The sequence below is a fragment of the Peromyscus maniculatus genome, chromosome 9 (genome assembly GCF_049852395.1).
Source record: "Peromyscus maniculatus bairdii isolate BWxNUB_F1_BW_parent chromosome 9, HU_Pman_BW_mat_3.1, whole genome shotgun sequence".
Lineage (NCBI taxonomy): Eukaryota > Metazoa > Chordata > Mammalia > Rodentia > Cricetidae > Peromyscus > Peromyscus maniculatus.
This window is the reverse complement of record NC_134860.1, coordinates 8,035,838-8,060,130: the sequence shown is the minus strand read 5'-3', so window position 1 is coordinate 8,060,130 and position 24,293 is coordinate 8,035,838. Positions and strand designations below refer to the sequence as shown.

General features: G+C 43.3%; 1 protein-coding gene across 2 annotated transcripts in view; it reads left to right on the top strand.

Moving 5' to 3' along the window:
- LOC121826444 (disks large homolog 5-like) overlaps positions 1–20,842 on the top strand; it is a 74,460-nt gene extending 53,618 nt beyond the window's left edge. The window contains exons 1-7 of one of the 2 annotated variants that reach the window (XM_076544326.1): positions 10,028–10,229; positions 12,824–12,986; positions 14,235–14,363; positions 15,023–15,206; positions 18,967–19,082; positions 20,031–20,127; positions 20,290–20,842. In XM_076544326.1, the coding sequence (XP_076400441.1) occupies positions 10,100–10,229; positions 12,824–12,986; positions 14,235–14,363; positions 15,023–15,206; positions 18,967–19,082; positions 20,031–20,118 (810 nt within the window). In that variant the 5' untranslated portion in view covers positions 10,028–10,099 and the 3' untranslated portion in view covers positions 20,119–20,127; positions 20,290–20,842. Of the gene's footprint in view, positions 1–10,027; positions 10,230–12,823; positions 12,987–14,234; positions 14,364–15,022; positions 15,207–18,966; positions 19,083–20,030; positions 20,128–20,289 lie in introns of those variants that run through there. The other variant, XM_076544327.1, reaches the window with a different exon arrangement.
- Positions 20,843–24,293: the final 3,451 nt, after the last annotated feature.

The following is a 24,293-nucleotide window of genomic DNA, read 5'->3' as shown; positions in this document are numbered from 1 at the left end:
ATCCAACTTTTATCAACGATAAAATCCTGGAGAATCTGGGGATATAGAGGATATAATTCAACACAATAAAGTCATTGACCACAAGCCCACAGCAACATGATGCTAAATAGAAAAAAACTCATAGCAATTCCAGAAAAGCAGGAAGAAGAAAATGATGTTCACGCCCTCCACTTCTATTCAATATAGAACTTTAACTCTTACAAGAACAATAAGACAACTGAAGGAGATAAAGGAGATGCAATAGGAAAAGGAGAAGTCAAAATGTCCTTATTTGCAGATGATATGATTCTAAACAATTAAAACTAAAAATTTATCAGAAATCTGTCATGCCTGATAGATAGATTCATAAAAGTGAGAGATAGAAAAATTAATACACAAAATTCAGTGGCCTTCCTGTATACTAATCACAACCATACTGACAAAGAAATCAGGGAAAGAGTTCCACTCACAACAGGCTTCAAAATGTATAACAAGACTTTTTATTTTATTTTATTTTACAATACAATTCAGTTCTACATATCAGCCACGGATTCCCTTGTTCTCTCCCCTCCTGCCCCTCTCTCCTTCCCCTCAGCTTACCCCCCATTCCCACCTCCTCCAGGTCAAAGCCTCCCCCGAGGACTGAGATCAACCTGGTAGACTCAGTCCAGGTAGGTCCAGTCCCATCCTCCCAGGCCGAGCCAAGGGACACTGCAGAAGCCCCAGGTGTCAAACAGCCAACTCATGCACTGAGCACATGACCCAGTTCCACTGCCTGGATGCCTCCCAAACAGATCAAGCCAATCAACTGTCTCACCCATTCAGAGGGCCTGATCCAGTCAGGGGCCCCTCAGCCACTGGTGCACAGTTCATGTGTTTCCATTCCTTTGGCTATTTGTCCCTGTGCTTTATCCAACCTTGGTTTCAACAATTCTTGCTCATATAAAACCTCCTCTTTCTCGCTAATTAGACTCCCAGAGCTCCACCTGGGGCCTAGCCACGGCTCTCTGCATCCAGATCCTTCAGTCATTGGATGGGGTTTCTAGCACGACAATTAGGGTATTTGGCCATCCCATCACCAGAGTAGGTCAGTTCGGGCTGTCTCTCGACCATTGCCAGCAGTCTATTGTGGGGGTATCTTTGTGGATTTCTGTTGGCCTCTCTATCACTTTGCTTCTTCCTATTCTCATGTGGTCTTCATTTACCATGGTATCCTATTCCTTGTTCTCCCTCTCTGCTCTTGATCTAGCTGGGATTTCCCGCTCCCCCAAGCTCTCTTTCCCTCCACACTCATCCTTCATTACCCCCACTCATGTCCAGGTTGTTCATGTACATCTCATCCATTTCTCCATCATTGGGCGATCTCTATGTCTTTCTTGGGGTCCTGTTTTCCAGGTAACCTCCCTGGTGATGTGAGTAGCAATCCAGTCATCCTTGTTCCACATCTAGTATCCTCTTATAACTGAGTATGTACCATGTTTGTCTTTCTGAGTCTGGGTTACCTCATTCAGGATGATTTTTTTAGATCCATCCCTTTGCCTTCCAACCTCATGATGTCATTGTTTTTCTCTGCTGAGTAGCATTCCACTGTGTATATGTAACACATTTTATTTATCCATTTTATTTATCCATTCAGTTGAAGGGCATCTAGGTTGTTTCCAAGTTCTGGAAAGACCTTACCAACTTGGCCCCGGCTTCTGGCCACTGGGCAGGTTCCCTTCTAGCACTACCAGGAAGGCTCCCCGTCTCCAAAACCCCCAGCCTACCCTGCAATCCACCCCCTGTCCCTTTGCCCATCTGCCCGAGACTCCAGCCACTTCCTGAGACTTAGAGACTGTCCCCTACCTCCCATCCTGCCCCGGACTTCCCATCTGGATAAGAGCTCCCAACCTGCCCTGGACTTCCAATCTGGACAAGAGAATTCCCATCTGGATAAGAAAGAGAGATTTCCTGAATCTGTCAGCTTTATCTGGACCATGTGCGCTGATAAGACAAATAATGAACCACAAGGAGATGGGCAGACATCAAGGCTGAACTACATACACTAAAATGAAGAGCAATACAGCATCACCAGAACCTAGCCCGCCTCCAACATCCAAACCTGAACATCAAAAAAATTGGAAGCAGAAGAAAACAGCCTTATGAATAACATCATGAAGAAGCTAGAGGCTTATATAGAGGAAAAGACAAAAAAAATGGGAAGAATGCTCTAAAAAACTAGAGGAAAGGACAAATAAAGTAGAAGAAAACAATAAAGCCCTGGAAGAAAATCATGAAAAAGCAATGAAACAGATGAAGGAAATAGTCCAAGGCCTGAAAAGGGAAATAGAAAAAATGAAGAAGACACAAACAGAGGGAATGCTCAAAATAGAAAATCTGAGTAAACGATCAGGTACTTCAGATGCAAGTATAACCAAGAGAATGCAAGAGATGGAAGAGAGGATCTATGGCATTGAAGATATGGTAGAAGAAATAGATTCATCAGTCAAAGAAAACACTAAAGCCAACAAAGCCATGAACCAAAATGTCCAAGAAATTTGGGACACCATGAAAAGACCAAACCTAAGAATAATAGAGAAAGAAGAAGGAGAAGAATACAACCTCAAAGGCACAGAAAATATATTCAACAAGATCATAGAAGAAAACTTTCCCAACTTAAAGAAGGAAATGCCTATGAAGATGCAAGAAGCCTATAGAACACCAAACAGACTAGACCCAAAAAAAAGTCCCCTCACCACATAATAATTAAACATCTAAACATACAGAATAAAGAAAGAATATTAAGAGCAGCTAAGGAAAAAGGCCAAGTGACTTATAAAGGCAAACCCATCAGAATAAAACCTGATTTCTCAATGGAGACTTTGAAAGCCAAAAGGACCTGGACAGATGTAATACAGACACTAAGAGACCATGGATGTCAGCCCAGACTAATACACTCAGCAAAACATTCAATCATCATAGACGGAGTGAACTGGATATCCCAAGACAAAGCCAGATTTAAACAATACTTATCCACAAATCCAGCCTTACAGAAAGCACTACAGGGAAAATTCCAACCTAAGGAAGTCAGATACACACTCAAAAACACAGGCAATAGATAAAGCCACAGCAGTAAACCCCAAAGAATAGAAGTACACACACACTACCACCAAAAAATAACAGGAATGAACAATCACTGGTCGTTAATATCCCTTAATATCAATGGACTTAATTCACCTATAAAAAGACATAGGCTTACAGAATGGATAAAAAAAAAAGCAGGACCCATCTTTCTGCTGCATACAAGAAACACATCTCAAATTCAAAGATAGACACTACCTAAGAATAAAAGGCTGGGAAAAGACTTTCCAGTCAAACCGTCTTAAGAAACAAGCAGGTGTAGCCATCCTGATATCCAGCAAATAGACTTCAAATTAAAATCAATCAAAAGAGATCAAGAAGGGCTTTACATCCTCATCACAGGAAAGATCTACCAAGATCAAGTTTCAATTCTGAACATTTACTCCCCTATTACAAGGGCACCCACATATGTAAAAGAAACATTACTAAAGCTTAAGCCATATATAAAACCCCACACATTAATAGTGGGAGACCTCCACACCCCAATTTCACCACTGGACAGATCTCCCAAATCAGAACTTAACAGAAATAAAGGACTTAACTGATGTCATGACTCAAATGGGCTTAATAGATATCTACAGAACATTCCATCCTAACAAAAAAGCATATACATTCTTCTCAGCACCCCATGGAACCTTCTCTAAAATCGACCACATACTTGGCCACAAAGCAAATCTCGACAGATACAAAACAATTGGAATAGCCTCCTGTGTTCTATCAGACCATTATGGTTTAAAGTTAGATTGAAACAACAACAAAAACTACAGAAAATCTACAATTTCATGGAAAATAAATAATGCTCAATGGAATTACCAATGGGTTAAGGAAGAAATAAAGAAATTAAAGACTTCCTAGAGATCAATGAAAATGAAGATATAACATACCCAAACTTATGGGACACTATGAAAACAAGACATTTTATATAAGCACACTTTAAAAGCATGCTATTAATAAAAAGTGCTATGAGGTAACCAAGAGCAATCCTGAATACATGCAAGACCTTCATCGTTGATGTTCTGAAAGAAGCTAAAGGCTTAAATGAATGGAGGTTTTAAAGGTTTTGGGGATAAGTAGGTAATAAATACGATCAGTTTTGCTAAATTAATAATACTAATGCAATAGATATTGAATTAGAAAATGTGAATACTGTATATCACCCATTTCTGTGGAACTTAATAAGGTGGCCGTAAATGTTCTATTATTGAGCAAAGGATAATTTTTAAAGTGGAACAGGCAGGAACATCCAGAGATAATTGTAAAAGAGTAAAGTAGGGAAGCATGTCATATTAGAGAGAAACATGACATATGAGATAAAAATAAAAAATACTTTGAGATGTGTCAGTAGTGGGTGTGATTGTTAGAGTAAATACTGCAACAGATTGCAGCATCCAGAAGTTTGTAATTGTTGAAAAAGGGGGCTACAGTCTGGAAGGAGAAGGATGGCTATGAAAGCATGCCCTGAGAATAAGGCAAGTGTTCTAGTTAGCTTTCTATTGTTGTGATAAAAGTCCAAAGAGCCAATCGGGAAAGTGAAGGGTTTATTCACCTCACAGGTTGTAGTTCCTCATCAAGGGAAGCCAAGGCAAGATCCCAAGGGAGGGGCTTGAAACCACAGAGAATGCTGTTTACTGCAATGCTTGGCTAGTTTTCTTCTGAGGCCCAGGGTCACCTGCCTAGGAATGGCAGTACATACAGAGGGCTGAACCATCCCCTATTGGTTAACAACAAGAAAATGCCAAAGAAGCATGCCTGCAAGCCAGTGTGATGGAGTTAAATCCTCAACTATGTGTCAAGTAGACAGCCAAGATTAGCCATCACAGTAAGCCAGAAGGAGAAAATATAAACCTCAGCTTACTGCAAAGAAAAATGTCCCTCCATGAGTAGGATTCTATAGCAATAGTGTAATTTCATCTGTAGGAAGAATAATTTTAAAGGATTTATGTCAGAATGAAATAATCAGTAAAATAATGAGTGACAATAAACCCAAGCCAGAAAAGAAAAGTTGATAAATTTGACTATTGAAGCCTCTTCTGGAGGCTTCAGATGGACATGGGGAGGGGCTGTTGACTGACAGCACCTTTGGCCATCCTTCCACTGTTTTGGTGGAGGAGTTCTTATCAGAAACCCTACCCTTTACTACAGAAGCTAGGTCCCAAATACAAGCCTGAATCATCAACTACTTGTCAGAGCTTAGGTTCTCAAGAAATGGAGGAGTCCATTCTGCTTGATGATTTGGGGAAGGCTGTATCCCATTTGAAGAGCCATGGATGTTGAAAGCTTCTAAAGCAGCATCAGGCACATTGTCTATTGTCATTATTCTTGGTGACGCACACTGCAGTGCCCACACTCATCAAGCTAATGTCAGTGGTGAGCTCTGTAACATTATTTAACTCTGGAATATGATTTGTTTCCTATTGCTGCTGTCTCCAATCCTGCCCCTTTGACCATCAGAGAAACTTCCAAGTCTTTTTTGTCTTTCATTTTCAGAGCTGAGGACCGAACCCAGGGCCTTGCACTTGCTAGACAAGTGCTCTACCACTGAGCTAAATCTACCACTGAGCTAAATCCCCAACCCCAAAACTTCAAATCTTTTTTTAAATTTTATTTTATAATTTAATTTAATTTTACATATCAGCCACAGATTCCCTTGTTCTCCCCACTCCCACCTTCTCCCCAGCCCACCCTCCATTCCCATCTCCTCCAGGGCAAAGACTCCCCTGGGGATTGAGTTCAACCTGGTAGATTCAGTCCAGGCAGGTCCAGTCCCCTCCTCCCAGGCTGAGTGAGCCAAGTGTCCCTGTATTAAGCCCCAGGTTCCAAACAGCCAGCTCATGCACTGAGGCCAGGTCCTGGTAAAATCCACAAAGATACCTCCACAATAGACTATTGGCAATGGTCGAGAGAAAGCCAGAACTGACCTACTCTGGTGATAGGATGGCCAAACACCATAATTGTTGTCCTGGAAACCTCATCCAATGACTGCGGGAACCGAATGCAGAGATCCACGGCCAGGCCACAAGTGGAGCTCCAGGAGTTCAATTGGTGGAAAGAGGAGGGTTTGTATAGGCGAAAATTGTTGAGACCAAGATTGGAAAAAGCACGGGGACAAATAGGCAAACGAATGGAAACACATGAACTATGAACCAATAGCTGAGGAGCCCCCAGCTGGATCAGGCCCTCTGGATAAGTGAGACAGTTGATTAGCTTGATCTGTTTGGGAAACTTCAAATCTTAATAAACCATTTTTGCTGTTAAAGCAACAGGAGGCTTCTAGCTGCTGTTTACAATGAAGACCCCATAGAAGGCTTTCCTTGGTCTTCCAATTTAAACAGGCGTTTTTCCTTTCTGAGAATGCATGGAATGAGCAAGATGTGTTCTGGAGGAGCTCAATTCCAAATTCATGTGGCTCTTCCTGACACCCCACTCTTTTTGACAGGTACAGTCTGTTTCCTTTCTTCTCCTTTCTTTAAAGAGAACCCATTTTCTATCTCTTGAACCCTTTTCCACCACAGTTACTACCAGCCATAACATAATTATTTGAATTTCAAATCTACAATTTAGAGAGAGACCAGATTGCTTTGGGTTTCTAGCTAATCCCCTCCTACCCACAAAAGCAAAGACTGGTATTTCATTCTATTATAGCAATCCATGACCGAAAAAAAGGCCACTAAAAGTCATCATGATTATTGTCACTCCTTCCTTTTACACTTGAAGTGAGCCTTATTCTCATGAATATTAGTGAAGAGGGGAATATGACTATGATGGCTATTTTTGGTTGTCAATGTGACTGTTTCTGGATTAAGAAACAACAAAGAATAGAGGGCACACCTGTGGGAGATGTGTGCTTATTTTGAAGTATGAATATCTAATTATATTTGGAACTTTGAGGGATGAGGTCATACCGGAAGCTGTGGCTTGGTCTGCTTTTCTGTCTCCCAGCATTCACCCCAATACCTAGTTCCAGGATTGATTTTATTTTTTATTAAGAAGAATTTTGAAGATTCCTGCTACATTTGGCACCCAACATTCGTGGGTAGAAATTCACAAAAAAGCTACTTACCTGTGGCCATGTGAGCCCCAGGTCAGGCCCAAGCTACACATTGCCAGTTGTGGTGGCACACTGGTTGGATTTACAGAAGGAGGCAGAGGCAGGAGTATCCCGAGTTTGGGGCCGGCCTAGGAGGTTTGCTAAGGAGAAGCTAAGGCCAGGGCCCAGACACAAACAGTGGCAGTGGGACCATGGAGGCAGCTGCTTCTGCTCCAAGTTGCTACATCTCTTCGTGTTGGTGATGCTACTACCTGGGACAAAGGGTTTACTACTGCTTGTTCGGAGAGAATTGCCTGAACCATCATGTTACAAGAAAGCATCGGCAAAGGTCAGTTTGGAAAAGTTTGGCAAGACAAATGTTGGGGAGAAATTGCTGTGAAGATTTTTCTCTTCTAGGGAAGAAAGTTCATGGTCCCGAGAGACAGACATTTATGAGACTGTGATTGCTCCAAACCACATAGGAGGCACACAAAAAAAATGTCTGCAGGGAACCATGACCTGGGTCTTCCAACCTAAACAGGGTTTTTTCCTTTCTGAGAATGCATGGAGTGAGCAAGATGTGTTCTGGAGGAGCAAATTTGAAATCTTCAAAAGGATGACGGGACCCCACAAAGATGATTCCACATGGACTGTAAATTGTAAAGCCATTAAGCTGATTAACACCACCAAAATATTGACTTTGGACTACAGACTACTCAGGACAATTTTGAGATGGCTAGCTGAGATGATCCAGCCTGACAGACTACTTGAACAAGGACTTGAAACAAGCCCTGCACTTTCTCAATATGCAGCAACTGGACAAATGATAAAGGACTTGACAATTAACCCAAAAATTATCTTTTCAGGATCCCCTAAAGATGTCTTCATCCCCAGAAAGCAGGAAGTAATTTTAAGAAAACGATGCCCACATTCTCAAGAGGTGGGATGGGAGGTTTTTGGTCATTTAATGAGTTTTGGATATTGTCATTGTTTACAATGGTTGGTTACAAGTTGTTAATTGTTAATGGTTAGGAAAAAAGCTGAACAAGGAGATTAGATTCAGAGTTTTTGTTTGAAAAAAGAAAGAAATAAAAAAAGAGAATAGATATATGAGGTAGATTATCGAATATACTCTGAGAAAAAAGATAAATAAATAATAGGATAAATGGGTAGATCATTGAATCTACACTAAAACAAAAAAAGGGGAAGATATAAAAAAGAGAAAAGGTAGATTACTGAATCTATTATGAAAAGAAAAAGAGAGAATATAGATATGATAAGATAAAAAGTGAGGTTATGGAATCTAATTTTAAAAAGGCACTTGTTTTAAATAGGATAAGTAATGAATTTTTTTGTCTGAGTTTATCAAATGTTACTGGACTGGACATTGTTAATATATTAATGGAATTTTTGTCACATGTTAATGTACTAGACATTGTTAATGTAATCTTGACTGTGTATATTGTATATACTTATTGGATATAATTTTTCTTGTATTAGTTATAAGCTTTTTTTAAATTTTAGACAAAAAAAGGAAAATGTGCTAGCATTGTGTTCCCCAAAATAATGTGCATGCTAATAAACTTGTCTAGGGTCAGAGAATGGAACAGCCACAATATTAAACATAGAGGATAGGCAGTGGTAGCACACACCTTTAATTCTAGCATTCCAGAAGCAGAAATCCATCTGGATCTCTGTGTGCTCAAGGATACAGCCAAGCATGGTGACTCATGCCTTTAATCCCAGAAAATGAGCCTTTAATCCCAGGGGGTGATGGCAGAAAGCAGAAAGGTATATAAGGCGTGAAAACCAGGAAATAGAAGCATTTGGCTGGTTAAGTTTTAGGCTTTTGAGCAGCAGTTCAGCTGAAATCCATTTGGATGAGGACACAGAGGCTTCCAGTCTGAAGGAAACAGGATCAGCTGAGGAACTGGCAAGGTGAGGTAGCTGTGGCTTGTATTGCTTCTCTGATCTTCTAGTATTCACGCCAATACCTGGCTCCAGGTTTGATTTTAAGAATAAGAACTTTGAAGATTCCTGCTACACACACCTTTAACTCAGATCTTTAATCCAGAAGTAATTTGGACAATTCCTTTTGTTGGAAGGACTTGGAAGAATGAAGCTCTTACTCTTTCTCTGCTTGCTCTTGCCTTGTTAGCACAACCATTCCTTGACTGGCCTTGTTAGCACATCCATTCCTTGACTGGCATTAAAGCCTACTTCTTTAAGATTCCAGCATATACTGCAGACCAGCTGAGACATCCAGTGTTGTGGAGTGGTCATCTCCTGGATTCTTGGCCTTTCAATTCACAGCCAGATATCGTTGGATAAGATAGAGCACGGCCTGCAAGCCATTCTAACAAATACCATTTCCATAAAGAATCATTGTATTACTTCTGGAGAATGCTGGCTAAGACACCAGGTATGTAGAAAGGATATTCTAGAGCAGCTAGGGTCTTATAACAGTCCCAGCTCACTTACAATTTCCCAATAGTCACCTTCCCTTAACCATAGCCTTCCTCAGGTGCTTAATCACTTCAGAGAATACAACCCTCCTCCTCAATGATCATGACCAAATTCCTTGGCATGATTTATTTTTGATAGTATTGGGTATGGATATGAGGAGGGTAAGTGCCAATTTTAGGCAGGGTTTGTAAAGTGAGACTTCAGTTCCACATGGGTGAATTACTGGAAAAATTCTTATGAAGCAGAGAGAAATCTCTAGGTTTGCAAGGAGGAGGTGCTGAGTCACATGAGAGACTCCGGTAAAGGAAACAACAGCTTCTGGTCAGTTCATGGAGAACTAATTAGCAAGGAGGCAAAGTCTGTGCCCCATGACATCAGCAGACCCTTTGCTGGACATTCTGTTGTATCCTGGACAGCTCTTGGAATCCCAGTGATGTCACTAGTGTTGTAGCAACACTGACTGCCTTGAGATCATTTGTTCATTGGCCACAAGCTTGGCCCCTAGACATGCTTTCCAGACTCAGAGGTCTGTTTGGCAGAGGGAATGGACAGCATGGAGAGACCAGAGTGAGGCAGAAGGAAGCTGGTCCTGGGTCTCCCTGGAAAACATGGAGAAAATGGTCCTGGGGAAGAGGCAGTGAGTTTTGGGAAGGGGCTTGGGAGCTTTCTGGATGTGTTGGGACTCAGCTTTCCAGAGCAAGGGCTCAAGAACTGGGAACTTCTTGGAAGTGGGCACAGAGGAATTAATGAGATTTCTGTACCATGACTGTGTTTCACAGCCACGGGAGTCCTTTAGTTATGTGCCAGTGATAATAGGGAAAGGAGAGTACCCTGGAAAACCCTGAGGTTCTCTTACTTGACATCACAATCACTTGAATGGCAGGAGCCCCCAAGTGCTTCTGTCTTCCATTGACCTCTGAGTTTTCTGAATTTCCAGCTGTTGATGGCACACAGGTCTCCAGTTCAGCCTAAGAGCTGTTAGATTCAGTGGACCTGGACTGAGACTGTCCTTTTCCTGTCAGCCCTGGGTGTCCTGGACTGTTAGGATGACTTTGTGAATCTGTTGACTATGTTTTGCCCCTGCATGGCTTTTCCATTAACATGAACTCTGAATCACAGAGCAAGAGACTTGGGCATCCCTATACTACCAAAGTGATTATAACAGTAGCAATTACCTCCAGGCTTCTGAAAGTACATGGCTGAGGGCTCTGCAGCCAAAGTGTATCCTCTACAGCTGTAAGTCTTAAGAGGTTGTCCACTGGGTCCTATTGTGCAGGGAGACAGAGGAAACCAGCTGATTTTTGAGCCAGCTACCTCCCGATAGAGAGATGGGAAACTGATACCCACAGAGAAGGAGACTCAAGTCTGAGTTTTCAGAACCTGTCTCAGAAAAGTCTCTTCTGTCAGTCACTTTCTGTGTATTCTTCAGTGCGTAAGGATTAACTGATAAGAGGAAGTGTGTAGGGCAGGTGCTGTGCTTTGACTTCTAGAATTGGGTATTACTGAGATAACTCACATTGTCTAGCATGATTTGTCCGTGTGAAATAACATCTGAAAAGACATAGTTTGCCTCACATCACTCATTTTCTGAAAATGCCTTTGCATATCTGTGGGGCCTCTCACTAGCTGTTCATCTTTCTTTAAACTTAAACGTAGGAATGGCACATCCTTTGCTCTTGTGTTGAGTGTTCCCACAGGGAATTCTGGTTCTTAGTATCTCCAGAATGAAATGCCATTAGTTTACCACACTATTGGTATCTTATGATGGATGGAATGAATTTTGCTGAAGTTCAAGAGTAATTTACATCAACTACAGGACTTATCTTTGTTCTGACAAGACACTGAGTATCTCCCACCACACTAACAGCTTTGTGGATCCTCCACAATGTGCTTGTTGGCCTCAGGGGACTGAATTTTCCTTCCTACCATCCTTACTTAATTACCTAGAAAACTTTTTTCTTATGTTATTGACTAGAGTTTTCATGAGTTGGATGAGCCATTTCCTGGGATATGTTTGGAAGAGAGTCTTCAACTTCCTGTACATAAACTAGTGAATATATTCTAATGAAACAGAGAGAGATCCCTGTGTTTGTAATGAGGAGGTGATAAAGGTCATCCCTTGGGTTTTTTGAAGTCTCCTGTGAAGGGCAGTATGGCTTCCAGTGAATTGCAGATGACGTAGTTTGTAGGTAGGTGAGGGCTACTGCTGATGAACCCAATAGTTCCTTCTCATGACTACCTATTGAATTCTGGGGAGTCCTTGGCATTCTCTTGATGTCACCATTGTTGTGGGAACACCAGGTGACTGTGGGGTATTCTTCCACTGCCCATAGACATGTCAGCAAGACTGAGAAGGCTGCTTGGGAGGGAGAATAGAGAACATGGGAAGACCAGAGAGAGGCAGAAGGAAGCTGGGCTTCAGTCTCAGTGTAAAACATGGAGTAATAAATGGTTCTGGGAGGGCACTGTGAGTCCTGAGCAGGGCTTGGGAACTTTCTGGAGGAGCTGGAGCTTGAGCTGGGCCTTCCAGGAGTGGGGCTCAGCATCTGTGAATTTCTGGGAAGCAATGGACTTATCCTACTTCCCTGGGTTCCCTAAGAGCAGACCCAGATTAAATGATTTCTGATAGTTTGGAAGAGCCATGGATTTTCAAGCGTGCAGCAGCTTTTCTGGGACATCCTTAATCTCATTCTGAGTGGAAAGGAAGGGCCAACAGGAACAAAGTGGTGACTAATTAGGTGTCCTTCTCTGGGTAGGGTGTTGCTGCACTTCATCCTAGTGGATTCCATCCGTTTCCATGGGAATCTGATGCCAAGAAGAAGGGAGGGAAACTCCCCTGGCCAAGCACAAAACTTTCAGTCATTCAGATACTTTGTCCTGGATACATGGGATGAGGACTTGGTACTGCTAAGCTCTAGGGACAATAGGACTTACCTACACCACATCATATATGAGCTGACACTGTCCTCCAAATCTATATGGCTGGGCTATCTTATATCTTCCAGGTCCAGGGAACTGCATTAGAGAGAAAGGCACATGCCTATCCATCATGGTTGAGGACAGATACTTAGCTCATGGGTACCTATTTGAGGATAGTGGCCTACTCTTTGGCGCCCTCAGTGGGTACCTAACATTTCCTCTTCCTCGGACTTCCTCTTGGAACTAGCATGGATTCTCCTGGCCCTATGTATATTCAATTATACAAGTTCACTTTGCTTTGTCTTCCTGCAGGGACTACCAGGAAGACACCAACCCAAGCCTCCACCTCCATAGACCAGGAGAAGCAGATGACAAAGTTGGAGAAACTAACCCTTCAGCTACAGAGTATAACATACGAGCAAATTGAACTGCATGGAATCCTGGGCAGTTATATAGACAAGGATTTGCAGAACAGGTAGTCATTATGTGCAGTTCTCTGCTGACCATCTTGACCCCACAGTGTCTACCTAAGCTTTCCAGAGGAACAGGAGGCTGAAGCTCCGGGGTGTCCTGGTGCTTAACAAATTTTCCTGAGTGCACAGAATTTGGAACCTTGGTAGGTATGAGATTGGGACACAGGCTATTTTTATTCATTCAAATGAAAAGCAGAGCCTATGGCCTGTATCACAGTTTTGGGATAGGGACAGTAGTATGTGAGCTCTCAACATGCATTTCAAGAGGCCTTGGCAGGTGTTGGCTTGTTGGAGATGCTAGGTCCTGTGAGTTTGTGATGAGTCTTTGTACTTGATCAGCTGATGATTGTGTGCTGAAAAATCCTGGAGGAGCCTGGTCCCATTCATCCATCTCAGTTTGTGTCTGGAAGGCCTGGTGCTTATCATTGCTTCTCTTTTGTCCTCCTCCTTATACTCTGAGGCTGTTCTAACTCTTTGCATTTCATGGGCATCCTGACTATATGTGGAATGTTTTTGTATGTGGGAAGTAAAGGCCTAAAGCTATTCTTAGCTCCTCCTTATACTCTGAGACAGTGCAAACTCTCTGTATTTCATGAGAATTATTATTTTTATGTGGTGTGTGTGTGTGTGTGTGTGTGTGTGTGTGTGTTTGTGTGTGTGGGGGTGTCTGTTTGTGTTATTCCTGGGAGTTTAGAGTCTGTGGCAGGGCCCAAGGATTTGCCATTTTCACATTTTCCAGGGGATGCCAGTGATGACACCAGGGAGCTTCACTTTGACAAGCTCACGTCTTGGCCACTCTTCTTACTTTGGTGGAACATTGGAATCCCTTGTGAAGTGTATAATGCCTTCCTGAAGTTGGGACTCCTCCCTTGAAATGCTCAATGTATGCTCTGGTCCTCTGTGTAGCATATAGGCAGCTAGGCATAAGAATCCCTGTTGTAAAGACAGGAAAATGTCACCATAGGTTTCTGGTGGCACCAGTATGTGGCACAGACTCCTGGGGTCTCCTTAGAGAGATCATCTATAGCTCCAAGTCCACTGAGGGTGCTCATATAGTCGTGGATAACTCCTTCTTCTTTTGGCCTGGGGACATGATAGGAAGTTTAATAAGCACCAGGAGGACGTATTGCATAAGTACCAGGCTGTGTCTTCCATGGCACTGAGGAGTCCAGAGCATAGCCTGATTCCATATGATCCTTGTGGCCTGTGTTCATGGGGTCCTTTTCTCCTGGGGCCATGCCCTACCACAGGCTGAATTCTTTTGAAATCATGAAAAGGGAGCATAAGCAGGTGATGCTGGACTTACAGAAAATGCCAAAGGAAATATGTGACGGTGTGAACAAGATCAAACATCTGATTGAAGAGAATGTATCCTACAGGTATGTGCCTGATTTAACTTGGGAGAGACTGATTCTGCCATGTTTCTCTTTGACTCAATGTGAGAGTTCTGGTTCTTGCCTGTCTGCCTCTTAGCAAGCAGCCTGACATGTGGTCCTTGGCCTTGTGCCTCTTGGACTCAGTTTTGCTAAGTGTGAAAAGATACTGTTCCCCTCCAAGCAATGTCATGCCAGCTTCAGCAGCCCCTTGTTAAAAAACAAATGGTTTGAACCATGAAGGGAGTGTCAGGTATCCTAGTACTTCTGTGGCTCTGACCAGGGCTTCCCAGAGCTTGTTTCTATGGTAGCCATAGACAGAATTGATTCTGGTTGGGGCTTTTTCTATGCTTCTGACAGTGTTTGCCCTCAACCTGCTGATGCTTTCCCAATATCATGAACAGTTAAGCACAGGTGTGGGCTGTACCCTATTCTCAGAGGCACAGGATCCCTTTTGTCATCAGGAATTTCAGAAGTATTTTGAATCTTTTTGCAATTTTGTTACTCTCTGGATTTGGCTTGCATCTGAGTGATGCTGCTTGGCTACTGAGAACTCCATTCTTGGGCTTTCTGGGGGTCTGGGACTTTGCAGCACGGGTGGTACTTCGGGGTAGGAATGGCAAAGGAGGCTGGCTGGGTCTTATCATGTTTTGGTGTTTGTTCAGTTACCTCCATGGCCAGGTCCTCCGAGATTGGACTGAGCTGAAGGAAAATATACATGTTTTAAGACTAAAGAACAGACTGCTGTGGGAGGAGCAGATTGAGATCCAAGAGTCCTGTGAGGAGCTGAAGAGGCTCTTGAAGGAGGCTCATGAGGTCATCTGTGACCCTTCTGCTGAGCAGCAGCAGGTAGGCTGAGGCAGCAGGGGCAGGTGCCCACCTGTGCAACCATAAACATAGAGACACTCATATACCATCCACACTCATCCAGACCCCCACCTACATACCATCCAACTGTTGATTTCTGTGATCATTCCCGAGTCTTTCTAGAGAGTTAGCCTCTTGCAAGAATCTGGATAATTGGCAAGGGAAACCTCCTGCTCTGCTAGAAGCTGCAGTACATTGAGAGAGCTGGGTCAGTCACATATCATCCACCTACATGTCAATATGATCAGAGGTTTGCTATGCAGGGAGCTCCTTAGGGAACAGCACAAAGCTTTCATTGATGATGTCAGTGGCCTGTGGCTCATTTGCTTTGCAGGGGTCATGTGAGATCACAGATAGGAAGCAGCCTGCAAGGACTAGAGCTCATTGCCAGTGCCCAGTGAGTGGTTCTCATTGTCAATGTTTTGTGTGGCATGTGGTCTTCTCCTTAATTCCTGCATCCCAATGTGTTCTCTTCCTTTTGCCAAGCTCTTGGTTCATAGTGACAGATGCCTGAGTACCCCCTTTCCAGCCCTTTTTCTAGGCATGGTGCTGGACAGTTCTCCCATCCTGGAGCTTCCAGTCTGGAGCTGACTGGATGACCTTAGATGTGGAAGGCCTTTGACAGGCTGAGGGTTGGGGTGACAGATTTGAAGCTTCAAGAAAACATTTTCTCCTATCAACTCAACATAGCATGAAGAACTTGTGGGCTCTCCTAGGAATTTTTAATCTCCAAAGGATGGATAGCAGTGTTGTGGGTCTCAGTTGAAACACCTGATGTGCTTATTTTTCATTCAACTGTTCCTACAGCATGATGTCCTCGCCATTGTTTTCTGCTCACTTCCTATTTCTGTGGTCTGTGTGTTATCTATGCAGGCCTGTGTAAATGTGTACATCGGTTTGTAGGTTCAGAGGCTATATAATGAATTCCCATGTTGTCATCTGTTGCTCTTCCCTTATTCCCTTAGAGCCCAGGTTTTCATTGAACCTGAAATTTTCTGTTTGGACTAATCTGGCTCCCAGCTCTCTTTAGAGCTCCTGTCCTCCAAGGTAGAACTTCTGTCTTGTTTTGTCTTATCCAATGTTACAAGTTTAAATATACCCAGAAAGAGGAAAGATATATTTGCTTTCTCTTTTGTTTATTTGCTTTTATTGTTTTGATACCAATGTGTTTTTTAATAAATAACAAAATCAAACACTACAGCTTTTTTTTAACAATAAATAGCAGGCTTCTTTGCTTTCACTGCACAGAGCTAAGACCACAAGAAATGTCTGGTTTGTCTCTGATTTCTCAACCGATAATCCCACAGTGCATCTCCTTGCTGATATTGTGTTGCTGACTATATCATGTGCATGGCTGTGTCTCAGAACAGATTCCCTCTCATAGTTGTGCAGAGTGCTGGGTTCCTGAAAAGCACTGCAGGTGATGTCACTGGCCTCCTTCTGACTGACATTGGGCTGCATTCATATCATATGCACTGTCTTCTGTTGAAAACTTCCTGGTGTTGACAATGTGTCTCTTTCTTTTTCTTGGGTTATCAAGGTCATTTGTGGAGGAGCCAGGATAAGTTGAGTGAAGAGACTATGATGGGTGAACTTGGAAAATGTGAAGTCAGGGGGTTTTGTGATGGATAAAATTTATTCAAGGAAAAGTTAAGTGCAGGCCGGGGTAGCAGTACCTTGCTGAGTCTAAGAGCCTTGTAGACAGCATAGAGGACCCGCTACCTCTATATGCATCAGAAAAGGTGCTGCAAGGCAACAGTCCTCTCTCACTGACCATTCTAGGTTCAGGAAGTGTGTGTGTGTGTGTGTGTGTGTGTGTGTGTGTGTGTGTGTGTGTGTTGGGGTTGTTGTACATTGTGTGTTGTGATTTCCTGTGCATCTGTCTATGTGTTTGTGAACTTCTATATGTGTGTTTGTGTGTGAATACTGTCTATTGCTTGCACAGAGGTGCTCCTTTGGGTGTGTGTATGTGACCATGTGTGGTTGAGTGTGTATGTGTGTATGTGCCCATGTTCCCTGTATGTATAGGGGTAAGTATTTGAGTGTGTTTGCAAGTTCAGTTGCTTATATGTGCAAGTGTGTTTGTATGTGTGGATTTGTAACTTCGTGTGTGTGTGTGTGTGTGTGTGTGTGTGTGTGTTTATCTATATTTGTATGTTCATTTATACATTTTTAATGATGATGGAACCAACTTTTCTGAAAAAGTACTGTGCCCACTCACTTGCCATCCATCAAATATTGTATGCTGCTGCCCATCTTTTTCCATGTCCTCCTAGCTCACTAGAACAAAGGGACACAAAAACTACTAAACTCAGTGGTTTTCAGGTATTTGTAGAGACAAAAATATATATCTGAAAAGAAATCCTTGGAGCAAACCAAAGGAATGTAGTACATGGAGGTTAGGAGGAGACCACTGTGGCAAATCAAGGTGTCTGAGAGGCAGGATAGGCTGGCTGAGGGTGTGTGTCTCTTCTCTGCTCTGGGTGAATGGTGACTGCACACTCAATGGTCAGGTGGCTTGCTGTGTCTTCTCTGTATCCTGTTTTGTCCTCATCCACATTGTCTGCTACCACTTGCTTTTCCCCTTTCCCTAACTTTGGCTCAGTTAACCTTGGCCTTGGAACTTAGGCTGGATGTTAGTCGTTGAGAGATTCTGACTTGCAGTGTGCTTCCAGCTGCAACTCAGTCCAGCAGAAGTTCCTTAGCCAGGATGTGGTATGAGAATGGGGCTGTCTCAGTGCACCCCACTTAGATTCCTAGGGTATTGGACACACCATATGCTGTGTCTGCAGCACTCAGTAACTGCTTTTCTCCAAAGTTGTTCATTCTGAGTTAAAATCAGCCTCATGGAGGGTTTGGAGAAATGAGGACCCTCAGACATTGCTGGTACTGTAAAATGGTATAGCACAGTAAGAAGCTACACACAAGTCTTCAGAAAGTTGAACTGCATTCCCAGGTGACCCAGTGATGCCAGAACATGAAGTCAGTGTCCACAGACAAGCTAGGGCATCTCAGGGATTTATCAGCTTTCCTGAGTGTAGCCTCATGATGCCCATCATTCAAAGAGTGAAAAAGTACAATGTGGTCAGGCTCTTCCATGGAATATTGTTCAGCACAAAATAATACATAAAATCATTTGGCACTGACTTAGTCAGCCATTTGTTACTCAAACACATCCCTGGCACAATCACCTCAAAGGAAGGAACTGTTTCTTTTGGATGCTGGTTATGGAGATTTTCTAGTTTCCTGAGATTCTTTGCTTTTGGTCCAAAGTTAGGCAACCTGTAGCACAGGGAGCCCTTTTTGAAGGAAGTTGCTCACATTGGGGGAACTGGGAAACAGTGAATAAGACCAGTGGGGTTGTCCACAACCATCCAGTAGTCCTTTGCTGGGGAACATTCCTATACTGCACAGCCTGGGGAACTTCCTAAGCAGGGTTACTTAACGGATGAGGACCCCTGAGGCCACCTGTCTCTGCATTAGGTTGCAAATACGCTCTTCACTGACTGAACTGCCTCTCTCCCATGTTCACTGTCTTCTCTCTTCCAACAGGTTTACCTTGTTTTCATTAGTATCCCTGGTGGTTGCTCCTTATGTTAGTATTAACTGTGAAGCTAAACATGTTACTGCATTATAGTGTGCTTGTATGTGTTCATACATGTACTTGTGTGTGTTCATGAAATTATGTGTGTGCATATGAATGAGCAAGCCTCCACTGAGAACACAATCTTCTAATGAACAGGAGCAAGAGAGCCTGGATGAAAAACCAAAGGACCTGCTGAAGCAGAAGGAGCTCGTCACCCAGCAAGAGGACTTGGCAGAAAAGCTGCAACATCACTTCAGTGTCTCTGAGATGAGGTAAGAGCCCAAGCTGGGAGAGAAGTTAGAACCATGTGTGTCACCTGTCCCTGGATCTCTGTCTTTTTGGGATTTCCACCATCTGAATAGCTCCAAGCCACAGCAAGAGAAAGAATGCCTCAGGATATTGTATTGGCCTGGCCAACAAGAACCTCTCCAGGAAACACTATGTTTGATCCTTAGTGTTTCTGGGGAGTGTCTACCCCTTACTCCCATCTGAGCTCTCTGGAATCTTCTCAGTGTCCCCTGTTTCTCCACACAAATCTCCCTATGGTAGTCCTCAACCTAGCAGGAGGATGGTTAGTTGTGGAGGACAGTGTGTGCTCCTGCCACTTTATTTTCCTTCCAGAACATCACCTTTAGAGAGAAGTTCCTGCCTTTGGGTAGATCTACAAGCAGCACACTCCTGCAGATTACAGGCTCTCTGCAGTGTGAATCTGTTTCCTGTGAAAAGATTTTTCTATTATAAGAAGATTTAGGATTTGAGGAGTTGAACCGAGGCCAGTTTCTGTTCTTTAACAATAATCAGATCCTTCACTGCTTTTCTTTTGTAGGCTCCCCTAGAGTGTCTACATTCAGTTTCTCAGGTTGCTCACATTCATTGCCTGTATCTAATCAGATTCATGTAGATATGCCCTCTACTCTTACTCAGACATTGCTACTTTATTTTTTTTCTGTCAAAATAATTTATCTAGACAACTGGAGAAAAGTCCTGATTATCATGCCCAGCACAGTGTAGTTCTCAGTTCATCTTCTGGTAGATTTTAAAAGCTGAGAATCAAATCCTGGTCGAGGTCCATTCTGACCCTCCTCCCTTAGGAAATGCAGGAAATGACCTCAGATGAAAGGTAATGCTGGACTCTCCAGCTGACTAGAGCTGGTTCAGGCTGAAAAGCTGACATAGCAGGTCTCCACCAGGCCTGTTCCCTAACTGCCTTCCTCCTCTAGGTTAGACCATCACCAATATGAGTTTGAACAGGCCACAGCCCAGGATGAGAGCCTCCTGCAGACAGAGCTGCTGCAGCAGGAGCACTAAGTCTCACAGGCAAGTGAGCCACCAATGCATCCACCCTCAGCAAACATGGCATTGGTGGGAGACTCGGGGCTCTTGACCTTGGCTTCCAGTGTGAATAGGTCTTGATTTTTTTTCTAGCCTGTGGCCCAGTCAGGCTCCTTCTGTGTCTGAATGCCTTTCCTTCTCATATAGCAGATCTTGGGAGAACTGAAGAGGCCAAAGAAACCAAAGATGCCTTGAACCTATGACCTGCTCTACTCTCCGATCAAGGCCTCCTCCTCAGAAGACACTCCTTTAGAGCTGTGAACTCAAAAGCTTCCCAAGGGGTACAACGAATGCTCTAGAAAGGTCTCATTCTTAGTCTCTGTGAGAACTTGACCTACAAACCCAAAGGAGGCATGGCTATACTAGTTTTTAAAACGCTTTTTACAATCGCTGTCTGCCTTCCTACCATGTTTCCAAGGCCAGCCACAGACTGTAGGTCTCTGCTGCAAAATGTGCACCAAAAGAATGCTTGTGACCTTAATTTTTTTGTTTGGTTTTGGTTGGGTTTTGTTTGCTTTGGGTTTTTTTGGTTTTCTTTGTTATGGTTTGAGCTTTTGCTATTTATTTGTTCTTACTTTTGTTCTTGTTGTTATTTAGGTATTTTACTAAGATATTCACTGTTTATTGACTAATTTCTTTAAGCTCATATTGAGTAATATTACTGAGTTTTTATTAATAATAAAGTGATTTTGAACTTTTCTGACTTAGAAGCAATTTCTTTGGTCAGGTGTGATGTCTCACTCTAGTAAGCCCCAGAATCTCTTGTAACATCAGATCACTTGTGTGCCCAGCTTAAGCTACAATAGTGGGTTCTCAGGAAGCTAGGGCTACACAGGGCTTTGGATGCGGATGGTGTTGTCAACTCCGTGGATTCCCATTGCATAATGGAAAAAGTATCCATACTGTATCCTTGTTGTCATATATTTATCCACCCTAGCTATAGCATTCTGTATACCCATTTCAGGATGTGATCATGTGAACCACATGAATTAGAAAAACAACAGTATTTCTGTAAAGCCTCTCAGGAAATGAAAACATTTACTAAAGGATTATGAAAGAAATCCATAGCCTGCTTGCCACCTGGGGCCATGATAATATCCATGCCTGGTCTGCTGCCAAGGGCCATATCCTGTCCATGGCCCTGACAAACTGTTGGAGTCTGTGTTGATACCCATGCATCCTCTGCCAGTGAGGGCCTGGCAGCCACCTACAGTCTTGGCCACCACGTATGACCATGTCGTTGTCAAATGGATATGCCCCCAAGTGGACAGATGTGTCTTAGAAGCCTGTACCGCCACCTAGGACCATAATGACATCAGGACCAGGGCTGTAACTGAGGGGCATGTCTGGATCCATGGCCCTGCTGTAGCCAGGGTCGGTGTTGATATCTCAGGCCCCTGTTGCCATCAAAGACAGTGCCTAGAATCTGAGCTACCACCATGGAATGTGGTACTGCTGGGTCCCTGCCAATCTGTGTGACCTTCATTGCCAAGCAGAGCCATGGTGGAATCCAGGCCTGGGCTACAACTTGGGAACATATCTGTATGCATCTTGCAAACACAACCAGGATCTGTGTTCATATCTATGGCATGTACAGTCACCAAGGCTCACGCAGATGTAGGGAGGGGTCTGGGCTGTCACCTAGGACCATGGTAGTTTCTAGGGCCTGTGTTCTCTTTGGGGCCATATAGATCTGAGTGGCCTATGCTGCTTCCAGGGACCCTGGTGTCCTCCAGGCGTAGGCTGCTGTCAAAGGCCTTGTCTGGTCCATTGCCCTGCCACAGACTTGGTCTATGTTGATGTGAGTGGCTCCTTTTACTGCTGAAGACAGGATAGGGATGCAAAGAGTTAACCCTACTCATCGCTGGCCTTAGCGCTAATGAGAACTGGACCTGCCCCTCACCCACTGCAGTACTGCGGAGAGTGGGTTCTGCACCTGGACTGAGCAGCACAGTAGAGCTGACCCTGTTGTTTGTGGTGTCAGTGATCTGGCCCTGAGGCTCTGAGAGCAGAAGAACTCAGTCCACCCTCTTCTGTGTTGTGTAGGCAAGGGCAAGGGAAAGATGCCCTCCTCACCTGAGCAAATGCCACCTGCAGCTGGTGGGAGAGTGGGAATCTGGGGCTTGAGAACAGAGGAGCTGGGTCAGCCTCTCAGCAGCTGCAGCAATTGGGTTTGTGGACTTGGCACATCATCTCACAAAACACTAGAGCTGTTCCTTTGTTCTGAGTGTGGGTAAGTCAGATTTGAGTGCATGAGGAAAGGACAATTGGCCTCTCTCCATTCTGCCCATTGCATGGGGTGAGCTAGGTGGGACAGTGTTGGAGAGCTTGCCTGGGTGTGGAAGATGAAGGAAACCTGGCAGTCAGATCATCCCAGGTAACCCCAGCCCAGAACCATGGCTATGAATTATCCCACCCTAACATCTTCTTTTTTCATGGACTGCTGGAGCAGGTAAAGGGCCCAGTTTCTGAAGATCTAAAGCTTCAGGATCTCTATGACACAAGACATCATTAGGATATCCAAGAGTAGGACCACAAGTGAAGGTCCATCATCTATAGTGTAGAGAAGCCAGAGAGGCCTGAAACACTTAAGAAAAGACGTATACACTAAAGGGTATTCTGTGTGACTCACTGGGTCACACTAAAACTTCCTTGCCAAGACTTTGTTTTTAAATTTTGGTTTTCAGTTTTCCTTTTAAATTTTTTTCAGGGGGTGTTTCAAAGGCAGAGCTCAGGTGTGAAGGAATGGATAATGGGAAAAGTTGGATTGGGATGCATGATGTAAAACCAACAGAGAATAATAAAATGTTTAAAATAAAAAAGAATTTAGCAAAACCAGAGCTATCTGCCAATGGTTTCCTTGGAATATAGTATCAATGATAACCAGACTGCAGACATAATGAATTACAAGATATGCTGGGACATTTTTTGGTGCTTTTGTCCTTAACTATGAATTGGTGCAATTTTTTTAAAGATTTATTTCTTTTATTTATATCTATGGGTGTTTGGCCTGCTGCAGGGCTCTACACCATAATGCAGCAGCCATCTCACCAGACCCTGCACTTGACTTTGTCCATTTAGTTATGTATGCTGTGTTAGTTTTGAATGAATCAGCTCCAACCATTTCAGGAGACCAGTAGGGACAAGCATATGATGTAGGCATTGTAATTGTCTTAGGGTTCAAGATCGTACTCCAGCACCACTTATTGTCAGGGTTAGATCTCTCACATCTCGTCCTGGATGACAATGCAGATTAGGGCCATCTGATGAAATGCAGAATTGAGAAGACACTCCTGGTGGTGGAGTTGTCGCTAATGGTGCCTCTGGATGCTCCAGGTAAGTGTTGGGAGTAAGCTTAAGACCAGCCATAGTGGATGGAGCCTGAAGCAAAGGTGACATGCCAGTCATGAGGAGCATGTCTTTACAAGGCTAGGAAAGGAGAGGGATGGTTGATGGTGCTCTTTAACCACAGCTGATCTCACTGTGTATGGAGGAATCGTTTCTTCCAGATAGTGCTTTAATTTATGAAGCTCCCCTCAACAGATCTACCTTCTGAGACTGACAGATAATCAGAGAATTAATGTGTGGAGGAAGTAATCCTGTGGGATAACAAACTGGTGCTGTCAATCAAGCATAGAAATGATCTACTCTTTATGAATAAAAGGCATATATATATACACAACATCAATACAGATACAAAGCTCATCATCAATTCTATGGATGATGTGATCAGCTGGAGAGATGGCTCAGTGGGCAAAGGTAACTGCTCCTAGGCCTACAGACCTGAGTTCCTACCCTAGGACACACATGATTGAAGGAGAGAACAAACCGCTGAGAAATTGTCCTATGATCTTAATAAAACGAAAAACGATAAGCCTTTCTATTCCTAAGGCTTTCTATTTCTCACTTACCCTAGAATCTTTCCATCTGATACACTCATCATTGTTATATTACTCTGCATTCCAATTGATAGATTTTGGATATTTGCTATTTTACTCTTGTTGCTGAGATGTTCTAAGAACCAAGAGGGCTGACACCAAAGCACCACCTGAAGAATGGTTAAGGGAAGGTGGGCACTGGGAATTTTTGACATAGCTGAGACACAAACTGCTCCAGAATGTCTTCTCTACATGTCTGGTGTATTAGTCAGG